This window comes from Notamacropus eugenii, chromosome 1 (genome assembly GCF_028372415.1).
Source record: "Notamacropus eugenii isolate mMacEug1 chromosome 1, mMacEug1.pri_v2, whole genome shotgun sequence".
Lineage (NCBI taxonomy): Eukaryota > Metazoa > Chordata > Mammalia > Diprotodontia > Macropodidae > Notamacropus > Notamacropus eugenii.
In genome coordinates this window covers 380,178,289-380,201,767 of record NC_092872.1, presented here as the reverse complement: position 1 = coordinate 380,201,767, position 23,479 = coordinate 380,178,289, and the positions used below count along the sequence as shown (strand labels likewise).

General features: G+C 40.0%; 1 protein-coding gene across 4 annotated transcripts in view; it reads left to right on the top strand.

The window, feature by feature from the left end:
• Nucleotides 1-23,479, top strand: part of GLRA1 (glycine receptor alpha 1) — an 86,289-nt gene that overhangs the window by 51,464 nt on the left and 11,346 nt on the right. For 3 of the 4 annotated variants that reach the window (XM_072630777.1, XM_072630779.1, XM_072630778.1), the window contains 5 exons: nt 12,515-12,738; nt 18,180-18,262; nt 19,439-19,576; nt 20,932-21,146; nt 22,323-22,469. In XM_072630777.1, the coding sequence (XP_072486878.1) occupies nt 12,515-12,738; nt 18,180-18,262; nt 19,439-19,576; nt 20,932-21,146; nt 22,323-22,469 (807 nt within the window). Of the gene's footprint in view, nt 1-12,514; nt 12,739-18,179; nt 18,263-19,438; nt 19,577-20,931; nt 21,147-22,322; nt 22,470-23,151; nt 23,182-23,479 lie in introns of all 4 variants that reach the window. The other variant, XM_072630776.1, reaches the window with a different exon arrangement.

The following is a 23,479-nucleotide window of genomic DNA, read 5'->3' as shown; positions in this document are numbered from 1 at the left end:
GAGGTCTTTCCTGATCCTGCTAGTGCCTTTCCCCTTCCCAAAGAAATTACCCTTATCTTTATTTTGTATGTGTTTTGAATAAACTCATTTTATATATTCTTTTATGTGTACATAATTGACTGCCTCAACAGAATGAGTTTCTTAAGGCTAAAGACTTTTTAATTTTTGTCTTTGTATCATTAGTGTTTATCATAGTGCTAATAGGTGCTTAATTATCATCATCATCACTAGTATTTACGTAGTGCCTTAAGATTTGTAAAGCTTTTTACATGTATTATTTCGATTAATCTTTATAACAATCCTGTGAAGCAGATGCTATTATTATCCCTAATTTAAAATGAGATTTAGAGAGGTTATTTGACTTGCCCAGAGTCACACAGCTAAAAAGTGTTTGAGATACTTTCTTTATTGACGCTTAAATGTTGTTCAATTGATGATTTGAATAATTAATATCATCAGGATAAAGTAGAAATAAGCAACAAGAGAAGGCTCCAGGATTACGAGGGATCAGGGAAGGCTTTGTGTGGAAATTGTGATTTGAGCTGGTGGGGTGGTTCCATCCTTTCCAGATACCTTCCATCAGAAGAAGGAACCAGGTGGGAGGGAGAGAGAGCAGGAAGATGTGGCACAAATTCAGCAAATGAGAGCTATGTTACTTCCAAGCCAAATCAGCATGGTCTGTGACAGCTCCCTGTCACCCTGTTGAATCACTCCTGGCATCCACTGCCAGACAGCTCAATCCCCAGTCACTCTCAAAGGCACTGTCATAAAGGAGGACTTCAGCAAGAAGGACCATCTGGGTACACAGCAGTGCCACCTGACACAGAGCATGGGAAAGTCCGAGGACTGACTACTGATCTGCAGCAGGCTTAGGAAGGCCTGGGCGAGGGGAGGGACAGATGTACTACACGGACATTTCTGGCAGGCCTTTACTAGTGTGGCCCCATCTCCCTCTAGGCCTCAGATTCACAGACATGCATGAGAAGGAACTCTTAGAAGGGTCTGCTGAAAGTCAATTCTGGGAAGAGGATTTGCCCTCTTCAACCTCTACACTTCCATTGGCCTCTGGCAAACAGTAGCTACCCTTTTCTTTTGTGGAGAGAAGAGTGACAGCATGTGGAAGTGGAGAGGACACCAGACTTGGAGTCAAAAAGAGCTGGTTTCAAATTTTGCCTCACTTACTAGCCTTGTGACCCTGGTCAAGTCACTTAATCTGTTGTACCTCTCAGTTTTCTCATGTGTAAAATGAGAGTTGGACTCCATGACCTTTAAGGTACTCTATAACTCTAAATCTATGAAGACACAAGCAGTGAACAGGCTGATGGCTTTATTCCAAAATCTCAAGGGTTCTCCTGTGGTTCTCCTTAAATATCTCTGCAGCTTGGCTTCCTGGCTTCCTTCAGGTCTTGGCTAAAACCCCAACTTTCCTTCACCTCAATGCCTTCCTTCCAAGATTATCTCCAGTTCATCCTGTATATATATCTTCTTTGTACATAAGTGTTTCTATGCCTTCTCCTCCCTTAGACTATTAGATTCTTGAGAGTAGGGACTGTTATGTGGTTTATTTGTTATTTTGCCTTTCTTTGTGTCTCTAGCACCTTGCAAAGTGCCTGGCACATAGTAGGTACTTAATAAATGCATGTTGACTTGATTGATCCTGTTGGTCTTTGATTGTTCCCTAATTGGCAAAATCAGGAGCAATGACTGGGAAGTTACAGAAGAGATTTCAGTTTGGTATAACAACCTTTTAACAATTAAAACTTCTAAAGGTAGAAAAGGCTGCCTAAAGAAATAGCGAGTGCTCATCCCCTGGAGGTCTCCCAATTGAGGCTGGATAGTTACTTACTGGGATGTTATAAAGAAGATTCCTAATTCAGGGATGGGTTGAGGAGATGGTCCCTGATGTCCCCTACAATAGCTCTGAAATTCTGTGATTCTATGAATGGTTTTAATTGGTCACAATTCTAAATGGGGATTTGGGATTCTCATCCCACTACAGACTCACAGAAACATAGCATCGCTTACTCTTCTTTGTAAGTTCCAGCTAAACAGGCCCTCTTGCTGTTCCTTATACATGGTACTTCTCCCATCTTAGTGCCTGTGTGTGAAAAATCCCCCAAACCTTAAATGGAAACCTTCCTCAGCTTCACTTCTTGGAATCTCTATTTTCCTTCAAAATTCCACTTACAGGGGGCAGAGACAAGATGGTGGAGTAGAAAGATGCATATACTCTAGCACTTCCCCCACAGCCCACAAAATACCTGTAAAAAGAACTCTCAACAAAGTCTAGAGCAGTAGAAACCACAGAACAACAGAGCAAAAGAGGTTTTCAGCCAAAGGTAACCCAGAAGCCAACAGGAAAGGTCTATCTCATGGGACACTGAGCAGCGTAGAGCACAGCCCTGGCCACATGGCACTGGGAGGAACAGGACCTGAACAGACCCCCAGGAAGAGTTCCTAACAGAGAAAGACCTGGATATCTCAATCCACAAGTGACAAAGAAAACTCCAAAGGTCAGTGGAGGAGGACTTTCCCAGCTGGATGAGAGGGAACAGGGTTTCTCCAGCAAAAGCCCCAGGTGAGGGCAGAGGCTGTGGCAGCAGATTGTAGGCAGCTATGGAGACTGGGAAGCAGCCTGGATCCATTGTTCAGGCAGCTCACCTTAAAGCATCTGGTGGTAGGGAGCAGCTGATCTAAACCCCAGCCCTGAGTGACAGACCCACCCTCACCCAAAACCCAGAGGAACTGAGCAGCTGAGTCTAATCTCTTGACAAAGGATTCAGAAGTCAAGTAACTGGGTGGGAAAATGGCCAAAAAAGGGGAAAAAATTAGACCATAGAAGGTTACTCTTGGTGAACAAGTGTCTCCTCCCATCCTTTCAGATGAGGAAGAACAAGGCTTACTGTCACAGGAAGTTAAGATCCCCGCTTCCAGGGCCTCCAAAGTGAACTTAAATTGGGCTCAGGCAATAGAAGAGCTTGCAAAGCAAGTTAGCAGCTTGCTAAAGGGGAATCAAAAAATGCTGTGGAAAATAACACCTTTAAAAAGAGGCTAACTCAATTGGAAAAAGAGGTCCAAAAAGCCAATGAGGAGAAGGAGGAATTAAAAAGCAGAATTAGCCAAATGGAGGAGAAGGTTCAAAAGCTCACTGAAGAAAATAGTTCTCTGAAAGAGAGAATTGAGTTCAGGGAAATGAATGACTATGAGATAAACCAAGCAGTTAGAAAATAAAACCAAAAGTTTGAAAAAATAGAAGATAATATGAAACATCTTATTAGAAAAACAACTGACCTGGAAAATAGGTCCAGGAGAGACAATTTAAAAATCATGGGACTACCTGAAAGCCATGATCAAAAAAAGATCTTAGACATCATCTTCCATGAAATTATCGAGGAAAACTGTCCTGATATTCTAGAGCAAGAGGGCAAAATAAATATTGAAAGAATCCACCAGTCACCTCCTGAAAGAGATCCGAAAAGAGAAACTCCTAGGAATATTGTGGCCAAATTTCAGAATTCCAAGGTCAAGGAGAAAATACTACAAGCAGCTAGAAAGAAACAATTCAAGTATTGTGGAAAGACAATCAGGATAACATAGGATCTGGCAGCTTCAACCTTAAGGGATCGAAGGGCTTGGAATAGGATATTCCAGAAGTCAAAGGAACTGGAACTAAAACCAAGAATCACCTACCCAGCAAAACTGAGTATAATACTTCAAGGGAATAAATGGTCATTCAATGATATAGAGGACTTTCAAGCATTCATGTTGAAAAGACCAGAACTGTATAGAAAATTTGACTTCCAAACACAAGAATCAAGAGAAGATTGAAAAGGTAAACAGGAAAGAAAAATCATAAAAGTCTTTCTAAAGCTGAACTGTTTACATTCCTACATGGATAGAAAATATTTACAACTCTTGAGACTTTTCTCAGTATTTGGGTAGGTGGAGGAATTGTACATACACACACACACACACATATAGACAGAGAGTACAGGCTGTGTTGAATCAGAAGAGATGATATCCACAAAAAAAAAAGATATAAAATAAAAAGTAAGGGGTGAGGGAGGAAAATACTGGGTGGAGAAAGGGAGAAATGGAATGGGACAGGCTGTAAGTCATAAAAGAGATAAAGAAAAATCTTGTTCAATGGAGAAGAAAAGGGAGAAGGGGAGGAGGGAAAAGTGAAGCTCCTCTCTCTTATGGCTTATGGAGGGAATAACATGCTCACTAAATTTGGCATAAAAATCTATCTCATACTACAGGAAAGTAGGGGAGGAGGCAACAAGTGAGATTAGAGGAATGATAGAAGGGAGGGCAAATAGGAGAAGGGAGTAACTAGAAATAAACATTTTTGGGAAGGGACAAGGTCAAATGAGGGAATAAAAAAATAAGGATGGATAGAGTAGGATAGAGGGCAATATAGTTAGTATTACACAACATGATTATTATGGAAGTCTTTTGCAAAACAACACATATATAGCCTGTATTGAATTGCTTACCTTCTCAGTGAGGATGGGTAGGGAGGGAGGGAGGGAAAGAAGGTGGAATTCGAAGTATTAGAAATGAATGTTGAAAATTATTATTGCATATAACCAGGAAATAAGAAATGCAGGTAATGGGGTATAGAAATTAATCTTGCCCTACAAGAAAAGAGAAAAGATGGGGATAAGGGAAGGGTGGGGTGTGGTAGAAGGAAGTGCTTATTAAAGGAAAGGGTAATCAGAATGCAAGGTATTAGAGGGTGGGGAGAGGGGAGAGATGGGGAGAAAAATTGGACATGTTACAAAGTGATGTAAAAGCAATTAGTATTAAAACAATTGACTGAATTAATTACTGAGACTAAATCAGAGACATCTTTAGTTTAGGGAAATGAATTTTAGTCTAAGTCTCCTAGAGGAAGGTAACTTCAAGTAAAATTTGGCATTGATGGAAAAGTTAAGGTTTTAATGGTAAATTTGATTTTATGACTGTTATTTAAGCAGGGACTAGAACAGGTATAGATAGGCATGTAAACCACTTAAGATTTGCCTCAAAGGATGTTCCTTAGCCAGTGTGAAATTATAGTCATATCTAAAAACTGGTTATTGGAACTTGCTATTTTAAGATGTTGTGGGAGTTTAAGTGACTGTTCTTCTGAGTCTAACTCCAAGTATGGATAGCAACAAAAGTGGTTTGAACCTCCAATCCATGATGCCAGTAAGCCTCTGAGATGCTGGTATGAACTGAAAAAGGTGATCTCATGGGAAGGGTGGGAGAGTGGCTTTTCAGCCTGGGCTGAGGTAGGATTCTCCTGACTCAATTTCTCCACTGACACCTGGCAGACTCTAAGCCTCACTGAATGAAAGTTGACAATCTACTCCTGCCTGGAACTGACATGAAGTTGGGAAGATATTGTTTCCCTGCAATGTCCCTACTCTTAGTGGCAATTTCCTATAGTCAAATGGTTTGTAAGCTTAAATTAGAGATTGTTGGTAGGGGAACATCTGGGGTCAAATCTAAAATAAAACTACTAGGCTTAGGACTTTAGACCAACAACAATAAGTTAGGGTCCTTTAATTCTTAGTAATAGTGTGGAGACAATTAGGCCAAGGGCTTATGAAGTTAGCATACTCAGTTGGTTAATGTTAAAAAAAATTCATTTGTGGTCTATATTGTAAATGCTTTAAAAGAAATATTACCTGACCAAAAGTTGGAACTGTGTTATGTGATATGAACTGTGTCAAAAACGAAAAATAAAAAACTTTTTTTAAAAAATTCACTTACATGCAAACCTATTCTGCCTATTTCTAGTGCCTCCCCTCAAAATTCCATTGTACTTATCATATATTTGTGTGTGTGAGTGTGTGTATGTCTATATATTTGTACATATTCATATGTGCTCGCTATCTCTTCTGATTGAATGTAAGTTGCTTGAGGGAAGGTCTTATATTCCAAGTACTTAGTGGATCATTAATAGAAATGTATTTATTGATTTCTTGTATCTAGTATATGAGCAGCAAAAATACTATAGAATCATAGAGTCTAAAGGGATCCTTCAAAGTATGTGGGACATACTGTGGGCTTTTGTGGGTCTTCTGGCAAGACTGTGTTCTAGTTGTATTTATTTAAATTCCTTCTTTTGACTTCATAGCTTAAGAACCATCTTTTTTCTTGAAGACTGATTAATTAATTGATTGATTCTCAAGCATACTTACTTATTTTTTTCTTCTCTACCCCCAGCTTTAGGCATTAGTACATGAGTTCTCAACCAGGAGGGATTCATAAATGTTTTAAATATTTTGATAACTGAATTTCATTGTAATTGGTTTCCTTTGCAAACTTATGCATTTAATTTTATGCATTTAAAAAGGTTATTCTGAAAAGGGAATTCATAAGTTTCACCAGATTGCCAAAGGTTAAGAACTCTTCCCCAGTATGTATTCTTCTTATTCCTGTAACCCCACTTCTACCACCCCAAGACCTTTCACATGAATCCCAGCCATTACTCAGTGGAGGACATTGTGGGTAACACCAGAATCCATTAGCTGTAGGGGACATTAAAAGGCAATCTAGTCTAGCTCACTTCAAAGAAGCAAGAAGATCTAGGCATATGAAGCCACCGTCAATAAAATGGTACAGTGTATTGCAAAGACAACCTTTGTGAGAGTTCAAAATTAGGTTCTGGCATGTTTCTGTCCACAAACCAGCTGGGTGATCTTAGGCCAGTCATTCAACATCCCTGAACTTAATTTCCTCCTCTACAAAATGGTGATGAAGGTGGATAGTGCTATAACTGATCATCATAGAGGTCCTTTCCAGCTTGACAATCTATGTTCGGTGGGCCTTTCCGCTTCTTTCCCATTTTCAATTCTGGCAGGTCTCTTCCAGCTCTAAGTTTTTATGTTCTCAGGTTTCTTCTAACACTATTATTCTATGTTCCATGTTATAAAACATCTTCTGTGTTCTATGTTATAAGATCTCTTCCAACTAGATCTTTCAGCCTTGTTTTGACTAATCCCTTCCAGTTCTGAGATCCATGTCCTACGTCCAGCACTGACATTCTGTAATTTGACCTGAGATCCCCTGAGCTCCCAAAGTTTCTTGTTTAACAATCCTTAGGTTAGCATCAGCACTAACCTCAAATACAAATGAAGTAAGTGGCTGACCATACAATGTGATTTCAGGAATCCCTTGAAGATCTTCTCTGATCCAAAATTTTTCTCCTAGGGACCTCCTAACTGACCTTAGGAAGGAAAAGATGAAGCTCAGAATCCAGATACTCTGAATAAAGGAACCATTCCTGTCATACTTAGGGACAAGAGAGTGAGAGGAAGTACCAAGGCCTGATAAATCATGTTGCATGGAGCCATAATAGGGTAATATGGTAGAACAAGCCTTGGGCTGGGAGTCAGGAAACCTAAATTCAAGTTCATTCTCTACCACTTACTAGATGTGTGCCCTTAAGCAAGTTACTCAATGTCTCTAACACCAGTTTCTTCATTTGTAAATAGGGTATAATAATACTTGACCCCCTACACAGGACTGTTATGGAGAAAGTGCTTTGTAAAACAGAAAATTCTTCAGAGATAGTAGTTATTGGGTTAGTAATTCAGCAATCTGGGTTCTTGCTTCAGCTATGATTCTAAGTTACTGTGTGACCCTGGGCAAACCATTTCCCATCTGTAGGTTCCCATCTGCTTCAGTTTTTTCCCTAGTGAAATTAAGGAGGCTTTGGAAAAGATGGTCTCTGAGGCCCCTTGTAATGCTGTATAATATTCTATACTGATACGATGTATAGTAGGAATTAGAGGAAAAAGAGATAATTGTAGACTGGCCTGGTCAGTCCCTCATCAGAGACAAACTTCGTGCTCTTATGTTTACATCTTGGACAACGCAAGCTGGTTCAGGTACCATTTCTGAGTCCTAGGACACCAAAATCTAAATCCTCCCCTCCCCCTCCTGTTTCTAGTCATCAGATGCTGGTGTACACCCTCATCACTCCTGACCCATCAGCCTCTTTTCCTGCTGAAGACTTTGGCAGCTGGCACTCTGCAGGAAGCCTCAGAGTGCTAGTGCAGCAGTGAACGGTCAGCGTCCTGTGACAAGGAGAGCAGGGGGTGGGAGGGAGGAGAGAAAAGAGAGGGAACTAGGAAAATACCCGCATCTACCTCAGCCTACAAGGCTCCGTGAGCCTGAGCACACAGCCCAGACATGACCCAATGTGTTGGAAAACAGACAACGGCCGATAGCTGAATAAGGAAAACAACATTTAGCTTCCTGCCAATTACACCAGTTACACTGATCTTTCCTGACAGGGGAGGGGCAAATTGGTGGCAACCATATACAGAATCACAGTGTTAGCACTAAAAGGGTCCCTGGAATATACTTTAGTATTTCAGAGCCTCGGTGGATGCTTTATCTCATCAATGTGGGTACTCTCCCCAGTAGTACATATCTTAAACCATTTATGCCTTTTCATCTTGGCCAGTTCTTGTCCTCATCTCCCCATCAGTCTTCCACACACAGGTCTTCCTCTAGGTTCTTGACATTCCATAGATACCAATACATTACTGGTACTCTGCTTCTATTATCCTTTACTTTTATTACATAATTGGTTTGACTTTTTTTCTTATCTTACATCTCCTAGATATCCTTTACCCTATTTCTTGCAATCAAGTCATCCTTGATGATACACTGAAGCAAACTCCTCCCATGGATTTCTCTGTTCCTCTTTGGGTCACCTACAAGTTTGATTCTTCAGAAACTGCCATTTTCTATGATCAATAAAAGAATATGAATGTGAAAAATGATCATTTGTTAGGGACAGAGGGGGGAATAATGACTGGGGATCTTGTCCAGGTGGATTCCATCAATGAGCTGCTCATTCAGTTGCATGCCATAGTCTGATCAATAGGTATTCACCCATTTGATTTTTTCCTGTGTTATTTGTTAGATCTTTTTTGACCATGAACCTCACTGAGGAAGCCCTAGGGGTCTTGATGCAATTAAGATAATATTGCCCACAAATAGAAACACCTTGAGTATCTTGCTATCAATAGAGAGTCCCTCTTCCATTTGGACTCTGTGCAAAACATCCTGCATTATAGTAGAGAACAATTTTATGTTTCCTGTTTGAAATTGATCATCAGAACATCATCAAATGTAGTTACCTTTACCTTCTCTAGCTTGTATCTATCAAGGAATCTTGTAGGATATCGACATGTTCATGAGAAACAATTGGCTGGTGATAAATCTTTCAGGATGTGTTCTGGCCTACAAAGTCAATAAGTTTTAATAAGTTTAAATAGTCAATGACAAAGACAGCAGGATTTTTACTTTTCAGGCAATTGTGTAACTGAAGATGTTGTCTGCTCTAAAAATAAATCATTCACAAAAGCCTGCCTCTTCCTACCTCATATTTTCATCAAGGATACCATCAAAATGTGTTTTTTCGTGAAGATTTTATGGCTACAAGATATGAATCTTTTCCTGAATCTCTTTAAAAATAAAAGGACATCACACTGTTAACTCATATGTAAAGAAAACCTCATTTATTTTTCAAACTAGTCGAGCTGTACTTCTGCTGCTTTATAGTTATATATTTAATCTAAGTAAAGGATTTTACATTTACCCTTATAAAATATCATCATATTGGGTTCAACTATCATTTTAACCTGTCAAGATCTTTATGCATTCTGATATTGTCATCCATTATGTTAGCAAACCTTCATTTTGTGTTATTTGCAAATTTAAGAAGAGTGATATCCATGCCCTGATCCAAGTCATTTATAAAACTGAACCAGGGCTAAGTATATATCCCTGTAGCATTCTACTAGAAACCTCCCTTCTGGTTAAGATTAATGCATTAATCATACCACTTTGGGGTGTAGTAATTTATCCAGTTCTAAATGGCACTTAATGATGCTTACACCTTGCCCACATCTCTGCGCCTTATTCACAAGGACATCATGAAAGAGTTTATCAAATGCTATGTTAAAATCCAGATATACTAATATCTGCAGCATTACTCTGATCTACCAATCTAGTCACCCTTTTAAGTAAGTAGAAGAAATTGATCTAGAATTCTTCTGTTCTCAGTGTACTCATACATCCTTTTAGGAGTCACCCAACATCTCTATCTGAGTGATCATAGAAAAATATCTTTTCAGTGTGTTCTAGAATTTGTCTGGATAGGTTGGAACTAGATTGTAGAAGGCCTTGAATGGTAGGTTAGAGAAGTTATTTTTATCCTAGAAAAATGGGGGCCAAGGGAGTGACATACTCAAAATTGTGCATTAAGGAGACTAATTTCTTAGTTATGTGAAGGATGGTCTGGGAAAGGGAGAAATGAAGGCAGAGAGGCCAGTTAAAAGTCTGCTTATAATAGTCCGGGCAAGAAAGGTGATGAACTAGAGTAGTAGCATGGGAATGGAAGTGGTGGGGGTGGCAAATGCAAGGGATACACCTCAAGGAAGTATTGGCAGACCATGACAGCTGGCTGAATTTGAGAAGCAAGGTATGGTGAATGTAAAAATATAAACACTCCTACGTAGTCTAGTGGGACATGGAGTCAGAATTCCAGCGTCAGCTCTTACCAGCTATGCGAACACCAAATCAACCTTCTGAACCTCCCTTTCATCATCTGGAAGATGAGGATCATAAGATTTATACTACCTGCCTCATAGTATTGCTATGAAGAAACAATTAAGCAAAGGAAACCAAGTGCTCTACAAACTTCCAAACATTGTCTAAATATAACTTGATATTATTATTACTCCATGTCAGGTCCTGGATCTATGATTTCAGTGGCATAGGGAACTCCCCGTAGAGAAAATTCCCTCCACCAGTGCAGACTGACACTTTTTCTGCATGTGTAGTCTTAGGGAGTTGCCTAGGACATTGAAGGATTGACTTGTGACCCAAGTCACAAAACCAGTTTGTGTCAGAGGTGGAGTTTGAATCTGGTTCTTCCAAGTTTTGAGAGTGGCTGTCCATTCTCTATGCCATGGTGTTATTCTGTTTATTAATACTATTCAGTTTAACAACAATACAAGTAGCAAAAGAAGAGAAAGGTAATGATATCTTAATTCACACTAGACAATAAATTAATAAGTATTTCTTAAGCAACTTCTACGTGCTTCATCCTGTGTGGGGAACCATGGGGAAAACCGAAGTAAATGATGTGGTCCATACCCTAAAATTGCTTACAATCTAGTGGATAAGACATTTAGACACAGAAAATATCCAGAGAATAAATACTAGTATTCATGTAGCTTTCCAAAGTTTGTAGATTATATCATCTCATTGAATTCTCACAAAAATCTTCAGAGATAGGTGTATTATCTCAGCTTTATAGTTGAAGAGACTAATGTTAGTACTGAGAGGTTAAGCGAGAGGCAGGTCCTTAGTGAACCGAGGAGGAAGAGGTCAGAAAAAACACTAAAAAGGAAGGAGGACTTGAGCTGGGTCTTGAAAGATGGGTGGGATTTTGGTCATCAGTGAGAAGAGGGGATATTCTTGGAGGGGAGGGGAGTAGAGAACATCACTGATCTTCTCTGCACACCCCATTCTGCCAGAGGCAAAGGAATGACTTTGATTGATCATTTCGGAATCCACAAGAATAAAATTGTGCTTTGAGAGCCAAGGGCTTATACTGACCAAATGTCCACATTCCCTTCCTTCTGACACCACTCAGAGCCTAATCCTGAAGCATGTAAAATGCACAGGGGGAAAAAAGACAATATTTCTAACCTGCCGGTCAGGTGGAGTCAGACTAGAAGACGTCTGCTTCCATTAGAATAAAGCTCAAGAAAATAACACGCAGTCCTGTTTTGCAGCTCTCCCCTACCAGGGGAGTTATAAGACATGAGATTATGAGACTAAATGTCATTTTCTATAGGGCTGGTGGGAGAGGCTTCAATTAAATAATAGAACAATCCTATGAAATACCCAGGCACATTTTATGAAGCTATTGACATTTTCACAGGTTCGCCCAATGAGGCAGCTGGCTCAGGGACGGAGTTTGGAGGTTTGGTTCTATTTTGTCTCAAAATTATACACCTACCACCAGGGAAAGGGAAAGTTATGAAGGGTTTAGTCAGAAAGAGAATACAGTAATGCTGTGTTTCTCTGTGAATTTTCCAGATAACTGAAAGAAACAGTATAAAATATTGGGAATTGGGAAGCAGGAAATCACCTCTCCAGGCCTCAAATTCTTCCCATCTAAAAATTAAGAGACTAGGATTAGATTATTCCTGAAGTGTCATCAATCTCTAATATCATATTTACTATGCTCTAAGGCCCGCTTCAACTATGACATTCTATGTTCTGTGTTCTAAGGCACCTTCTAGCTCTAACATTCTAAAGTATATTTCAGCTCCAATATTCAATTCTATGATTCTAGAAAATAGGAAAGTAACAAAAGAAATAGTGACATGGATGAAAATAACTCTATCTCAGGGCACTGATCTGAGGTGCAAGACGTCTTTGTAGGAGGTGACAATTCACCAGGTTCTCCCTTTCTCCTCCTTTTTAGGATTATAGGGTCAACATCTTCTTGCGCCAGCAGTGGAATGATCCTCGACTGGCCTACAATGAGTATCCTGATGATTCCCTGGACCTGGACCCATCCATGTTGGACTCCATCTGGAAGCCAGACTTGTTCTTTGCCAATGAAAAGGGAGCCCATTTCCATGAGATCACCACTGACAACAAGCTCCTGCGCATCTCCAGGAATGGCAATGTTCTCTACAGTATCAGGTGAGACTCCAGGGATGCCCTCCCCACCCCAATCAGGTTCCATTATAGGAACTACTAATTTCCCATCACTTCTAGGAGTTATCCAAGATGGTAGATAACTGAGAATTATGAAATCATCAACAGAAAAAAAGAAAACTGGGAAGAGGGGCAGGTTCAGAGGGAAAATGATGTTTTGTTCATAGAAAGGATTTACCCATGTTCACATGAACAATGAGTAATGCTTTGGTGACACTGACAACCAAAGGTTCTGCAAGCAACTAGACAGCTCAATAGACAGAGAGTTAAATCTGGAATCAGGAAGATCTGAGTTCAAATGCTCCCTTAGACATTTTCTAGCTGTGTGACCCTTGGCAAGTCATTTCATCTCTCTCAATCTCATCTGTAAAATGAGGATAATAACAGCACCTATCTCTCAGGATTGTTGTGAAGATAAAATGAAATAATTAACTACTTTGTAATGTTGAATAAACGCTAGCTATCAATATTCTTTTTTTCATCTCATAATTCCTCCCCTAAGTCACTCTCCTAAAAAGCAAACCTTGGAAAACTATAATGGGGACAAATTACAAAGGGCATTGAATGCAAAGCTCAGGAATTTCCATTTTTCTCTATGGCCAATGAAAAGTTCTGAAAGTCTCAGTCATAGTTGCACCTGAGGATGATGATTTCCATAATTTGTGAAAGATGGTTTAGGGAAAAGAGACAGGGCTGTTACGGCCACTTTGTGTCTTCTCTCACAAAGGGAGCTGTCAGCAATAAAGCTTCTCTTCAGAAAGGGGAGGAAACAGGTTTATTTGTTCAAGTCATAAGGAGAGCTCTTCATTTCTCCTATTGTTACACCTTAGACTCTGGGATCCACATTGACATATTCATTGCATGGGGCCACGGGAGTAGTATGATGGGTGCATCTTGTTAAACAGAAACCAGAGTCAGCAAAGAGAGATTAGGGATCCAGTGATCCCATGACATTGTGTGCAATTGTGCATAGATTTGAGAAATCAGGCTAAAAGTTCAGGCTGCAGGCCACATGCATGGTTTAATAGAAAGAACACTGGATTTGGAATAAATAGAAGTGGATTTGAGGCCTGATTTTGTCATTTATTGGCAGTGTGACTTAGTGCAGAAAAGGGGAGATTTGGACTCCAAAGATTGGGGTTCTAATTCTAATTAGAATTCTAATTCTAGCAACTACCACATGTCCCATAGGATTTTAGAGCTGGAAGGAACCTTAGAGACCACCTGATCTAAACCACCAGCTACAGTAGCTAGGTGGTATAGTGGATAAAGTGTTAAATCTGAAGTTAGGAAGGTCTGAGTTCAAATCCTGCTTCAGGCATTTGCTAGTTATGATCCTGGGTAAATTCCTTATTTTTCTCAGCTTCCTCATCTGTAAGATAGAAATGATAATGATGATGATGATGATACCTACTTCATAAGATCAAATGGGATAAGAGTATGTTGCAAACTTTTACAAATCTTAAAGCACTATATAAGTGTTGCTTCTACATAAATGCTGCTTTTTCTTGTTGATCAGTCATGTCTGAACTCTATTTGGGGTTTTCTTGGCAAAGATACTGGAGTGATTTGACATTTGACATTTCCTTCTCCAGTTCATTTTACAGATGTGGAAACTGAGGCAGAGTTAAGTGGCTTGCCACACAGTAAGTGTCTGAGGCCAGATTTGAACTCAGGAAGATGAGTCTTCCTGACTCCAGGCTTGGCACTCTTAACCTCCCTGCCCATACAAATGCTAGCTTTTATTATTTTATAAATGAGGAAACTAAGGAAGAGAGGGGCAATGGTCACATATGTAGTAATGCATAATAAGTAGAAGAACTGGGACTTGAATTTCAAGTCCCCAACTTTTAACCCAGAGCTCTTCAAAGAGACCTGGGAGAACAAGGAAAGGGTGCAGAAAGAATATTAACTTCACTGACCTCACAATTTTCCTGTGATTTGAAAAACTCACATAGACCCCCAAAGGTAGCTAAAATTAAATGCGACCAGCTAAGAAGATCTTCCCCACCCACCCCGAGCCTATCCAGACCCACTAGTGTCCATTGAGGACTTTCTTGTTGCACATTTCTTTGAAGGCCAAACCCCAAGGACAACGGGTTAAAAAGAGAGGGACAGAGAGATGGCGAAGGCTGTCCAGAAACAGGACACTAACCTGTTCTGACAGCTGCTCCACTTTGGAGCTCTGATGCTCAGGACTGAGACAGGACACTTTTCTCTCTGTATCTCCCACCCTATCACTCAGTCCCCTTCTCAACCTCTGAACAATATAATTTCAACGGGCTGAGCACCATTGCTAAATGGGGAGAGGTGAGGTAAAGTAGGGGTGAACACTAGGCCCTGTTGTCATCTCATATAACCCAAGGGTTTCTGACAACAGGACACCCCCCTCCTTTACTTGAAGATGGTGAAGTCTCCTTGAACCAACTGCCAAACTGATTCTATTACTTTGAAGAGCATGTGGGACAGTATGTGTGGATTGCGTGGTGTATGTGTACACATGCATATATTTCAATCAATCAATAGACTTTTTTATGTGTCAGGCACTGTGCAAAGTGTGTAGGCTACACACAAAGACAGATAGAAATAAAATAGTCTCCACCCTCAAGGAGCTCACATTATAGCAAGAGGAAATAGCATGTATATGAAGTACTTAGACTATACAAAGAATCAATGCAAGGTCATTTTGGCCAGGAGGCACTAGTTGGAGGAGAGGGAGGGTAGGAAAGGCTTTATGTAGAAAATGCTGTTTGAGTTGAACTTGGAAGGAAACTAAGGAAGAGATGATGGTGTGGAGGGACCACAGTTTAGGTATGGAGATGGCTCATGCAAATGGGGTGTGTGTGTGTGTGTGTGTGTGTGTGTGTGTGTGTGTGTGTGTGTGTGTGTGTGTGTGTGTCTGTGTCTGTGTCTGTGTCTGTGTCTGTGTCTGTGTCTGTGTCTGTGTGTGTGCCTGGGGCAAGTCAAATGCCCTTCTTGGGAAGCTACGGATAGTCTGAGATGACAATGAAGGGCGGGAGAAGGAACACTTGCCCCAGCTGTCTAGGGACTCCAGATGCTCAGAACTCCCCAGCTGGACTTATCCTCAGGGGCCATGAGGTTGACAACCCCCTCCTCCCTTCTCCCTCTCATTTATGATTCCCTGGAGCTTTGAATGCGAAGTATCCAGATGCAGAGGGAAGGAACAGAACCACCAAATACTATCCCTCTCCTGACTACCAGATGAGAATTATGTCCCCAGATAGTCTTTCTCTGCCTGATGTAGCCAGTAACCCAGCCACCCCCACAAAAGAAAATCTTAGGACATAGAATGTCAAAGCTGGAAAGAACATATAAAACAGAATGTCGGAACTGGGAGGATATTAAAACATAAAAGATTGAATGTCAGAGCTGGAAGAGCTCTGGAAGAGTTAGAAAAGAGATCTCAGAAATCATCTCATTCAAATCTTTCATTTTAAAGAGAAGACGATTAAGGGAGTTAGGAATTAAGCTCTCGCCCCAAGAGCATGCAGTCACTTGGTAAGAGAGCTAGAGAGTCTTAGCACAGTTAAAATGCAAATTTGAAAGTTTACAAATAATAACCCTGTGAGGGTGGTAAGTGCAAATATTGTTATACCCATTTTATAGATGAAAAAATAGAGATTCAAAGATGAAAAGTGATTTGTCTGATGTCTCACAAATAGGAAGCCAGAGCCCAAAATTAAAGCCAAGTCTTCTGATTCTATTCCAGGGTTCTATCCATTACAAGGCATTGCTGCTTTATTCCAATTTCCAGCTGTTTCTAGCTGAGAGGATTCTTTATCCTCTTACCATACCCAGAGAATAGGTGCCTCTGCCTGCATCACCTTGAAATCTTTACCCAAAAGATAATAAAAGAAATTATGATAAAGTCAAGACAAAGATCACAATAATTATTTGAACATTAAATAAGTAAAATGTTCTAATATAATACATAAATTTTGTGCCTTTTAAAGTGCACAGAATACTGTGAATTAACTCAATTTGTCTACACAACAACCATGTGAGAAGATACTATTATCATCCCCATTTTATTGATGCCCATAGGTTCTAAAAACTAAGAAATATGAACATAGAATGTTAAAGCTGGAGATGACTTTAAAATGTCCAGTCCCAGAGCTGGAATGAATGTTGGAGTGGTCTCATCCAACATCCTCATTTTACCCAAAAGGAAATTGAAGACCAGCAAAGGGAAGGGTCTTGACCATTATCACACAATGAGTTAGAAGTATAACTTAAAAGGTACTTTTAAAAATGAAGGCTATTCACAGCAATGCACTGTCAGAGGAGCTGTGAATTGATTCAGCTATTCTAAAAAGTAATTTGGAATATGTGAAGAAAGTGACTAAAATGTCCATATTCTTCGAGTCAGAAAATTCTCTGCTATACATATACCCCAAAGAGGTCAAACAATAAAAAGAAAGGCTCCAATACACCACAATATTTATGGCAGATTTTTTGTGGTAGCAAAGTTGGAAACAAAAAGAGACAGGGGAATGAATAATCAAATTATGGTACATGGATACCATGGAATATTACTATACTGTGGGAAACAAACAAAAATACAGAGAAGTATGAAAAGACTTAAATAAACTGATGAAAAAGTTAAGTAAACAGAACCAGGAAAAACAGTATACACAATGACCATGATAATGTAAATAGAAAGAATAAATGAAATGAAATGTTGACAGATTATAATGGCCAAGCTTGCCCCTAAAGGAAGGAAGGAATTGAAGGAAATAACATTTATCAATCACCTACTAGGTAATAGACATTGTACTAAAATATTATCTCATTTAATCCTCACAACCCTGGGAGGTAGGTATATCATTATCCCCATTTTAAAGCTGAGGAAACAGGAAAACAGAGGTTAAGCTTGCCTAGGTTCACATAGCTACTAAGTGTTGGAGGCCAGATTTAAACTCAGATCTTCCTGACATCAGATCCAGCAGTTTATCCACTGCACCACCTAGCTATCTCAAAGAATTATAAGATGACATCTCCATCACTTTCTTTGCAGAGGTGGGGTACTATGGGTGTGGAATGGTACGTATATGGTCACACTTTTTGGATATAATTATTAGTGTCTCCCTCTTTTTCATCCCTTATTATAAGGAATATCTCACAGGGTCAAGTGGTGTTGCATTGGAAAATATAAGTGATATAAAAACAAGATATAAGTAAAAATCCCTTTTTGAAAAAATGAAAGTCACTAATATGTAAAGATAAGAAGAACAGTAAACTAAATGCAAACAGTAAACTCAGATGCAAGTGATCTGAGAACTTGACCAAGTTCTCTGGGGCTTTATCTGGTTTCTGTGAGGTCCACTTCCTAGCTTCTCTGTGGTACCAAGTGTCACATTAGCATAGCTAATCCAGCATTTATTTCTGTTTCTTTCTATCCTCAGGATTACTTTGACTCTGGCCTGCCCCATGGATTTGAAGAATTTTCCCATGGACGTTCAGACATGCATTATGCAACTGGAGAGCTGTAAGCCCCCTAGGCCTGGATCCTATAATTCTATTTTCCTTGCTCCACTCCACAGAAGCTATGGAGAGATACCATGAGAACCCAAAGATAACTCAGACTTAACCCACAATCATGGTGAGAGAGAGGTATAGGGGAGATTCACCTTCTGCTCCTCTCTCACCCACTCTTGTCTTAGAAATTTTAGGATTGGACTAAACCAAGACCAGAAATCATAGAGATTATTTTTCATGAAAATATTTTGTGGTTTCTACATCCCTGAAACTTAAACTAGAGAATGTCATCAGGATCACAAGCTCTCAGAGCTGGATGGTAATTGAGAGATTCTAATCCAATCCCTGAACAAGAATTCTCTCAGAAACTTCCCCAACATTCAGCTTCTTCTTGAAGACCTCCAGTAATGGAGAACTCATCTGCTGAGGCAGCACATTCCGCTTTCAGATAACCCTTATTATTACAGGACTTTATTTGGTTGTATTGAATCTCAGTGCATCTTCTAGTCATTGTTCAGTTCTCCCTTCTAGGGTCAAGCAAAACCAGTAGCCTTTCAAATCTATGAAGGCAATGACCATGTTCTTCCTAAGTCTTGTCTTCTCCTGTCTAAAAATTTCCAGCCCCTATAAGTGGGCTCATATGTCCTCAAATATCATGGTTACAAGTACTAGTAGTACATGGTTACTACGTACTCTTGGTCACCCTCTTATAGGTGTCCCCTCTAAACATATTCCAATATTCAGATTTTGGACAGAAAACTGAGAAAAGATGGAAAAACTATTGTGACTCTTATCAGGGCACAGGACAGTAGAACTATTATTTCCCTCATTCTGGATATTATGACTTTATAAATGCAGCCTAAAATCACACTAGCTTTTTTGGCCACCTAGGTACACAGGTGACCCTTATTGATAAGCTTAAAGTCACTGGAATCCCCATATGAATCTTTTCTTCATATGCACTACTGTTTAGACACTTCCCAGCCTGCCCCTTACACTTGAATACAAATGAAGTCCTTAACATTCAGTCCTATTAAATTTTATCTGATTAGATTTAGTCAGTGCTCCTAGCCCATCCCAATTTTTTTGGATCCTGATTCAGTCTTGGAGTGTTTTCCCCATTGCTGGATTGCTTTAGCTTAGTGATCCCTCTAGAGTAATACTACCTTCTCCCATCTAATCACAGTTGGCTACACTATGAATGACCTCATCTTCCAGTGGCAAGAGCAAGGGGCCGTGCAGGTGGCAGATGACTTAACTCTGCCCCAGTTTATCCTGAAAGAAGAAAAGGATTTGCGATACTGCACCAAACATTATAACACAGGTAACCCAGAAGGGCTCTCCTGGTTCCATTTCCTGGATAGCCCCAGAGCTTATGCATTCTATCCTTACTCCCCTCATTCAACAAGGTTATATTGACGATATACCATGTGTCCAACTCTGAACTCCACAGACAGAATGCAAAATCTATCTATGTGACCGTAAGCAAATTTATTTGTTGTTCTGTATCTCATTTTACCCCTCCAATGATAATACTGTCCCCCCTTCCCTTGCTTCCTCCCAGGGATTGTAGAATTTAAGAACTGGAAAGGACCTGGGAAGTCATTAGTTCAGTCTTCTGTTGAGAATACAAGCCCGCAACACATAAATAATGGGCATGTGTGCTTGGATAATAAAAGGGGAACATGAAAGACTCCTGCCAGTGATACTTTCAAAGAAACCACACAGGATACCTTGCCCAGGCCCTCAGAGAGGCAGAACCATCCACGCTGGCTCCCTGCTGTTAGATTGCTCCTAGAAGGTTTATATAGACTAAAAGGGTCAGGTAAACCACCAACATCTTTCAAGGAGCCCAAGGCGTAGCCTCACACATAGCTCTTTCCTGATGTACTAGGCAGTTTCTTGACAAAGGACTGAGAATGTGTTATTCTAGAACAAAATGAGAGTAAAACCCCATTCATTCAGCCAGCATTCTCAGGGCTGGAAAAAATTCTCAAGATCCAACTAATGCTGCCATCTGCAGGATGTATAAAAATATGGTATGCTGAGTAGATTATCAATGGAGGCAAGATTTCGGGGGTCATATTTCACCTATTTAAGGGTACAAACTATTTTAAAAGCATACATATGTGTGTATATGTACACATGCATATATATGTTTGTTGTGGTTTAGTCATTTTAGTTGTGTCCAACTCTTCAAGATGCCATTTGAGGTTTTCTTAGCAAAGACAATGGAGTGGTTTGCCATTTCCTTCTCCAGCTTCTTTTACAAATAAGGAAACAGAGGCAAACAGAGTTAAGTCACTTGCCCAGGGTTACATAGCTAGTAAGCATCTGAGGTCAGATTTGAACTCAGGAAGATGAATCTTCCTGACTTCAGTCCCAGTACTCTATTCATTGTACCATCTAAATGCCCTATCTGTATAAAATAAACATGCATAAAAGCATATCTTTATTTGAATATATATACACATACATACACATATGTTTCAATGATGAATGGGCAAGTTATATGTGGAATTCTAGGACATAAATGCCAAAAGAGTCTAAGATCATATAATTAGTCAGTGGTAAAGCCTAAACTAGAATGAAGGTCTACTGCTCCCTAGACCAGGGGTCTCGCCATTAAAAAACACCTACTTAGATAGACAATAACTCTCTCACTACAATTTCTTTCAGGCAAATTCACCTGTATAGAGGCTCGTTTCCATCTAGAACGACAGATGGGCTACTACTTGATCCAGATGTATATTCCCAGCCTGCTCATTGTCATCCTTTCCTGGATCTCCTTCTGGATCAATATGGATGCTGCACCTGCTCGGGTGGGCTTGGGCATCACCACAGTGCTCACCATGACCACCCAGAGCTCTGGCTCTCGAGCATCTTTGCCTAAGGTAAAAACAAACAAATACTGTTCCCCCATCTGGCCATAGAATCCTAAAGTTGAGTCAACAAGCTTTTATTAAAGGTCTACTGTTAAAGGCAAAAACAGTCCCTTCTCTCAAAGAATTCAATGAGAGAAAATACTTCTCCTAATAAGGGGAGATAACATGCAACCAACCATATACAAGTAAGATATCTATAGGATACATTAGAAATAACCTCAGAAAAAAGGCATTAGCATTAAGGAGGACTAGGAAAAGTTTCTTGTAGAAGATGGGATTTGAAGTAAGCCAGTAAGTGAAGATGAGGAAAAAAGAATTCCAGGCATAGAGGAGAGGCAATGGAAATACCTGGCACTAGGAGACAGAGTGTCATGTGCAAGGAACAATAATAAAGTCAATGTCAGTGTATCACAGAATTATTGAAAGAGGGATCCTACCCATTCTTATCCTCTGCACCATCTCCTACCCAGTTTAGAGGGAAGGTAAGGCAAAGAGCCCTCTATTTCACACAACTTCCCACTCAATGCAACATTTCACTATCCACAATTCCACTAAATACAATACTCTATTCCACCTAACATCCTACTACATATAATATTCTACTTGATCCAATATTCCCTTTGACCAGGCATTCCACTAAGTAAAAAAAATTCATTTGATTTAGCATCTCTCCAATCTAACATACTGCTCACTCCAATATTCTGCTAGCTACAACACTCTACCCAAGCCAATATTCTGTTTAATCCATCATTCCCCTCAATTCAGCTTTCTGCTAGACACAGTGTTCTGCTCAATTCACTCTTCCAATAGTTACTTCACTCAGCTTGATCCAACATTCCACTCAATCCAATAACCAATAGAAAAAGCCATTTGATTCAACCTTTTTCTCCATGCCATTGGTTCTCTCTCTCTCTCCCTCTCTCTGTCTCTCTCTCTCTCTGTCTCTCTCTGCCTCTCTCTCTGTCTCTCTCTCTCTGTCTCTCTCTCTATCTCTCTCTGTCTCTGTCTCTCTCTCTGTCTCTCTCTCTGTCTCTCTCTGTCTCCGTCACTCCCTCTCTCTCCTATTCCCCATCCCATTCTACACACCCCCACCCTCACTCACTGAGGGGAGATGCCATTATGCTAAACAGAACGTTTTACTCCTCTTTCTTCCCCCCATTTCTGTACCCAACCTCCCTGCACTAGGTCTCCTATGTGAAAGCTATTGACATCTGGATGGCAGTATGCCTGCTCTTCGTGTTCTCAGCACTACTGGAGTATGCTGCTGTCAACTTCGTGTCCCGGCAACACAAAGAGCTCCTCAGGTTCAGGAGGAAAAGGAGGCACCACAAGGTAAGACTCAGGCCACTGCTCCAGGGAGGGAAATAGAAAATGACCTGATATGCATCAACCCCTACGCCTATTCCAATGGGACTGAATATGGAAGTACAAAATCATAGAATATTAGAAAAGGAAGGAGTCATCTAGTCCCAAATGCCCCATTTTACAAATGACAAATGTGAAGATCAAGAAGGGAAAATACCAAAATCAAGGCTAAAATCCATATTGGATGTTCTTTCTTGTCTCTCTGACATAAGATCCAAATTGCCTAGAACATATTAAAAGGGCGCAGAAAGTAACAGAAAAAAAGAAAGTGGGAACCACCAAAGACAGGGACAAGATATTAAGCCAAAACAATGAATTGCTAACAGTGGAATATCAATCATTAAAACAGTCCAGTAGGAGAAAGGGCTGGGGACAGAGTCTAGGAAAATGGACTACTGTTGCTAATGCCATCAATATGCTGCTAGTGCATCCATTTGGCTAGAAAATTTAGTCTAGCACATTCTGGTGGTTTAGAGTCAAATAAAACATCTCCACCCCATCCATCTGTATGAATGGGATAGGGAGGAAAGCAAGGGTAGCCCTCTGCCATTCTACAGAGCTTCTCCTAGAGACCTCTTAAAATGCAGGGGAGAGAATTTTCCATTACATAGATGTTACAACAAAACTATTTGTGTTTTAACTGTTATAGATAGAAACTTTTTCTCTTAAAAAGAATCATGTACTTCTTGCTTTTTTAATCAAGGATGTCAAACATCATATGAAACCATATTAGTTTACCAGCTATGCAAAGGTGGGTAAGAAGTCAGGACAGGAGAGAGGAAGATCAATTAGGAAACTAAAAGTCCCAACAAGAAGCAATAAGGACGTGAGCTAGGGAGAAGGTAGTGTGGTCCATAGGAAGGATGCTGGTTTTAGAGTCACAGAACCTTGGTTCAAATCTAGCCTAACCTGGAATCCCAAACATAACATTCATTACTATTGTAATCTTGGTTAAATCATTTAACATCTCTGGGATT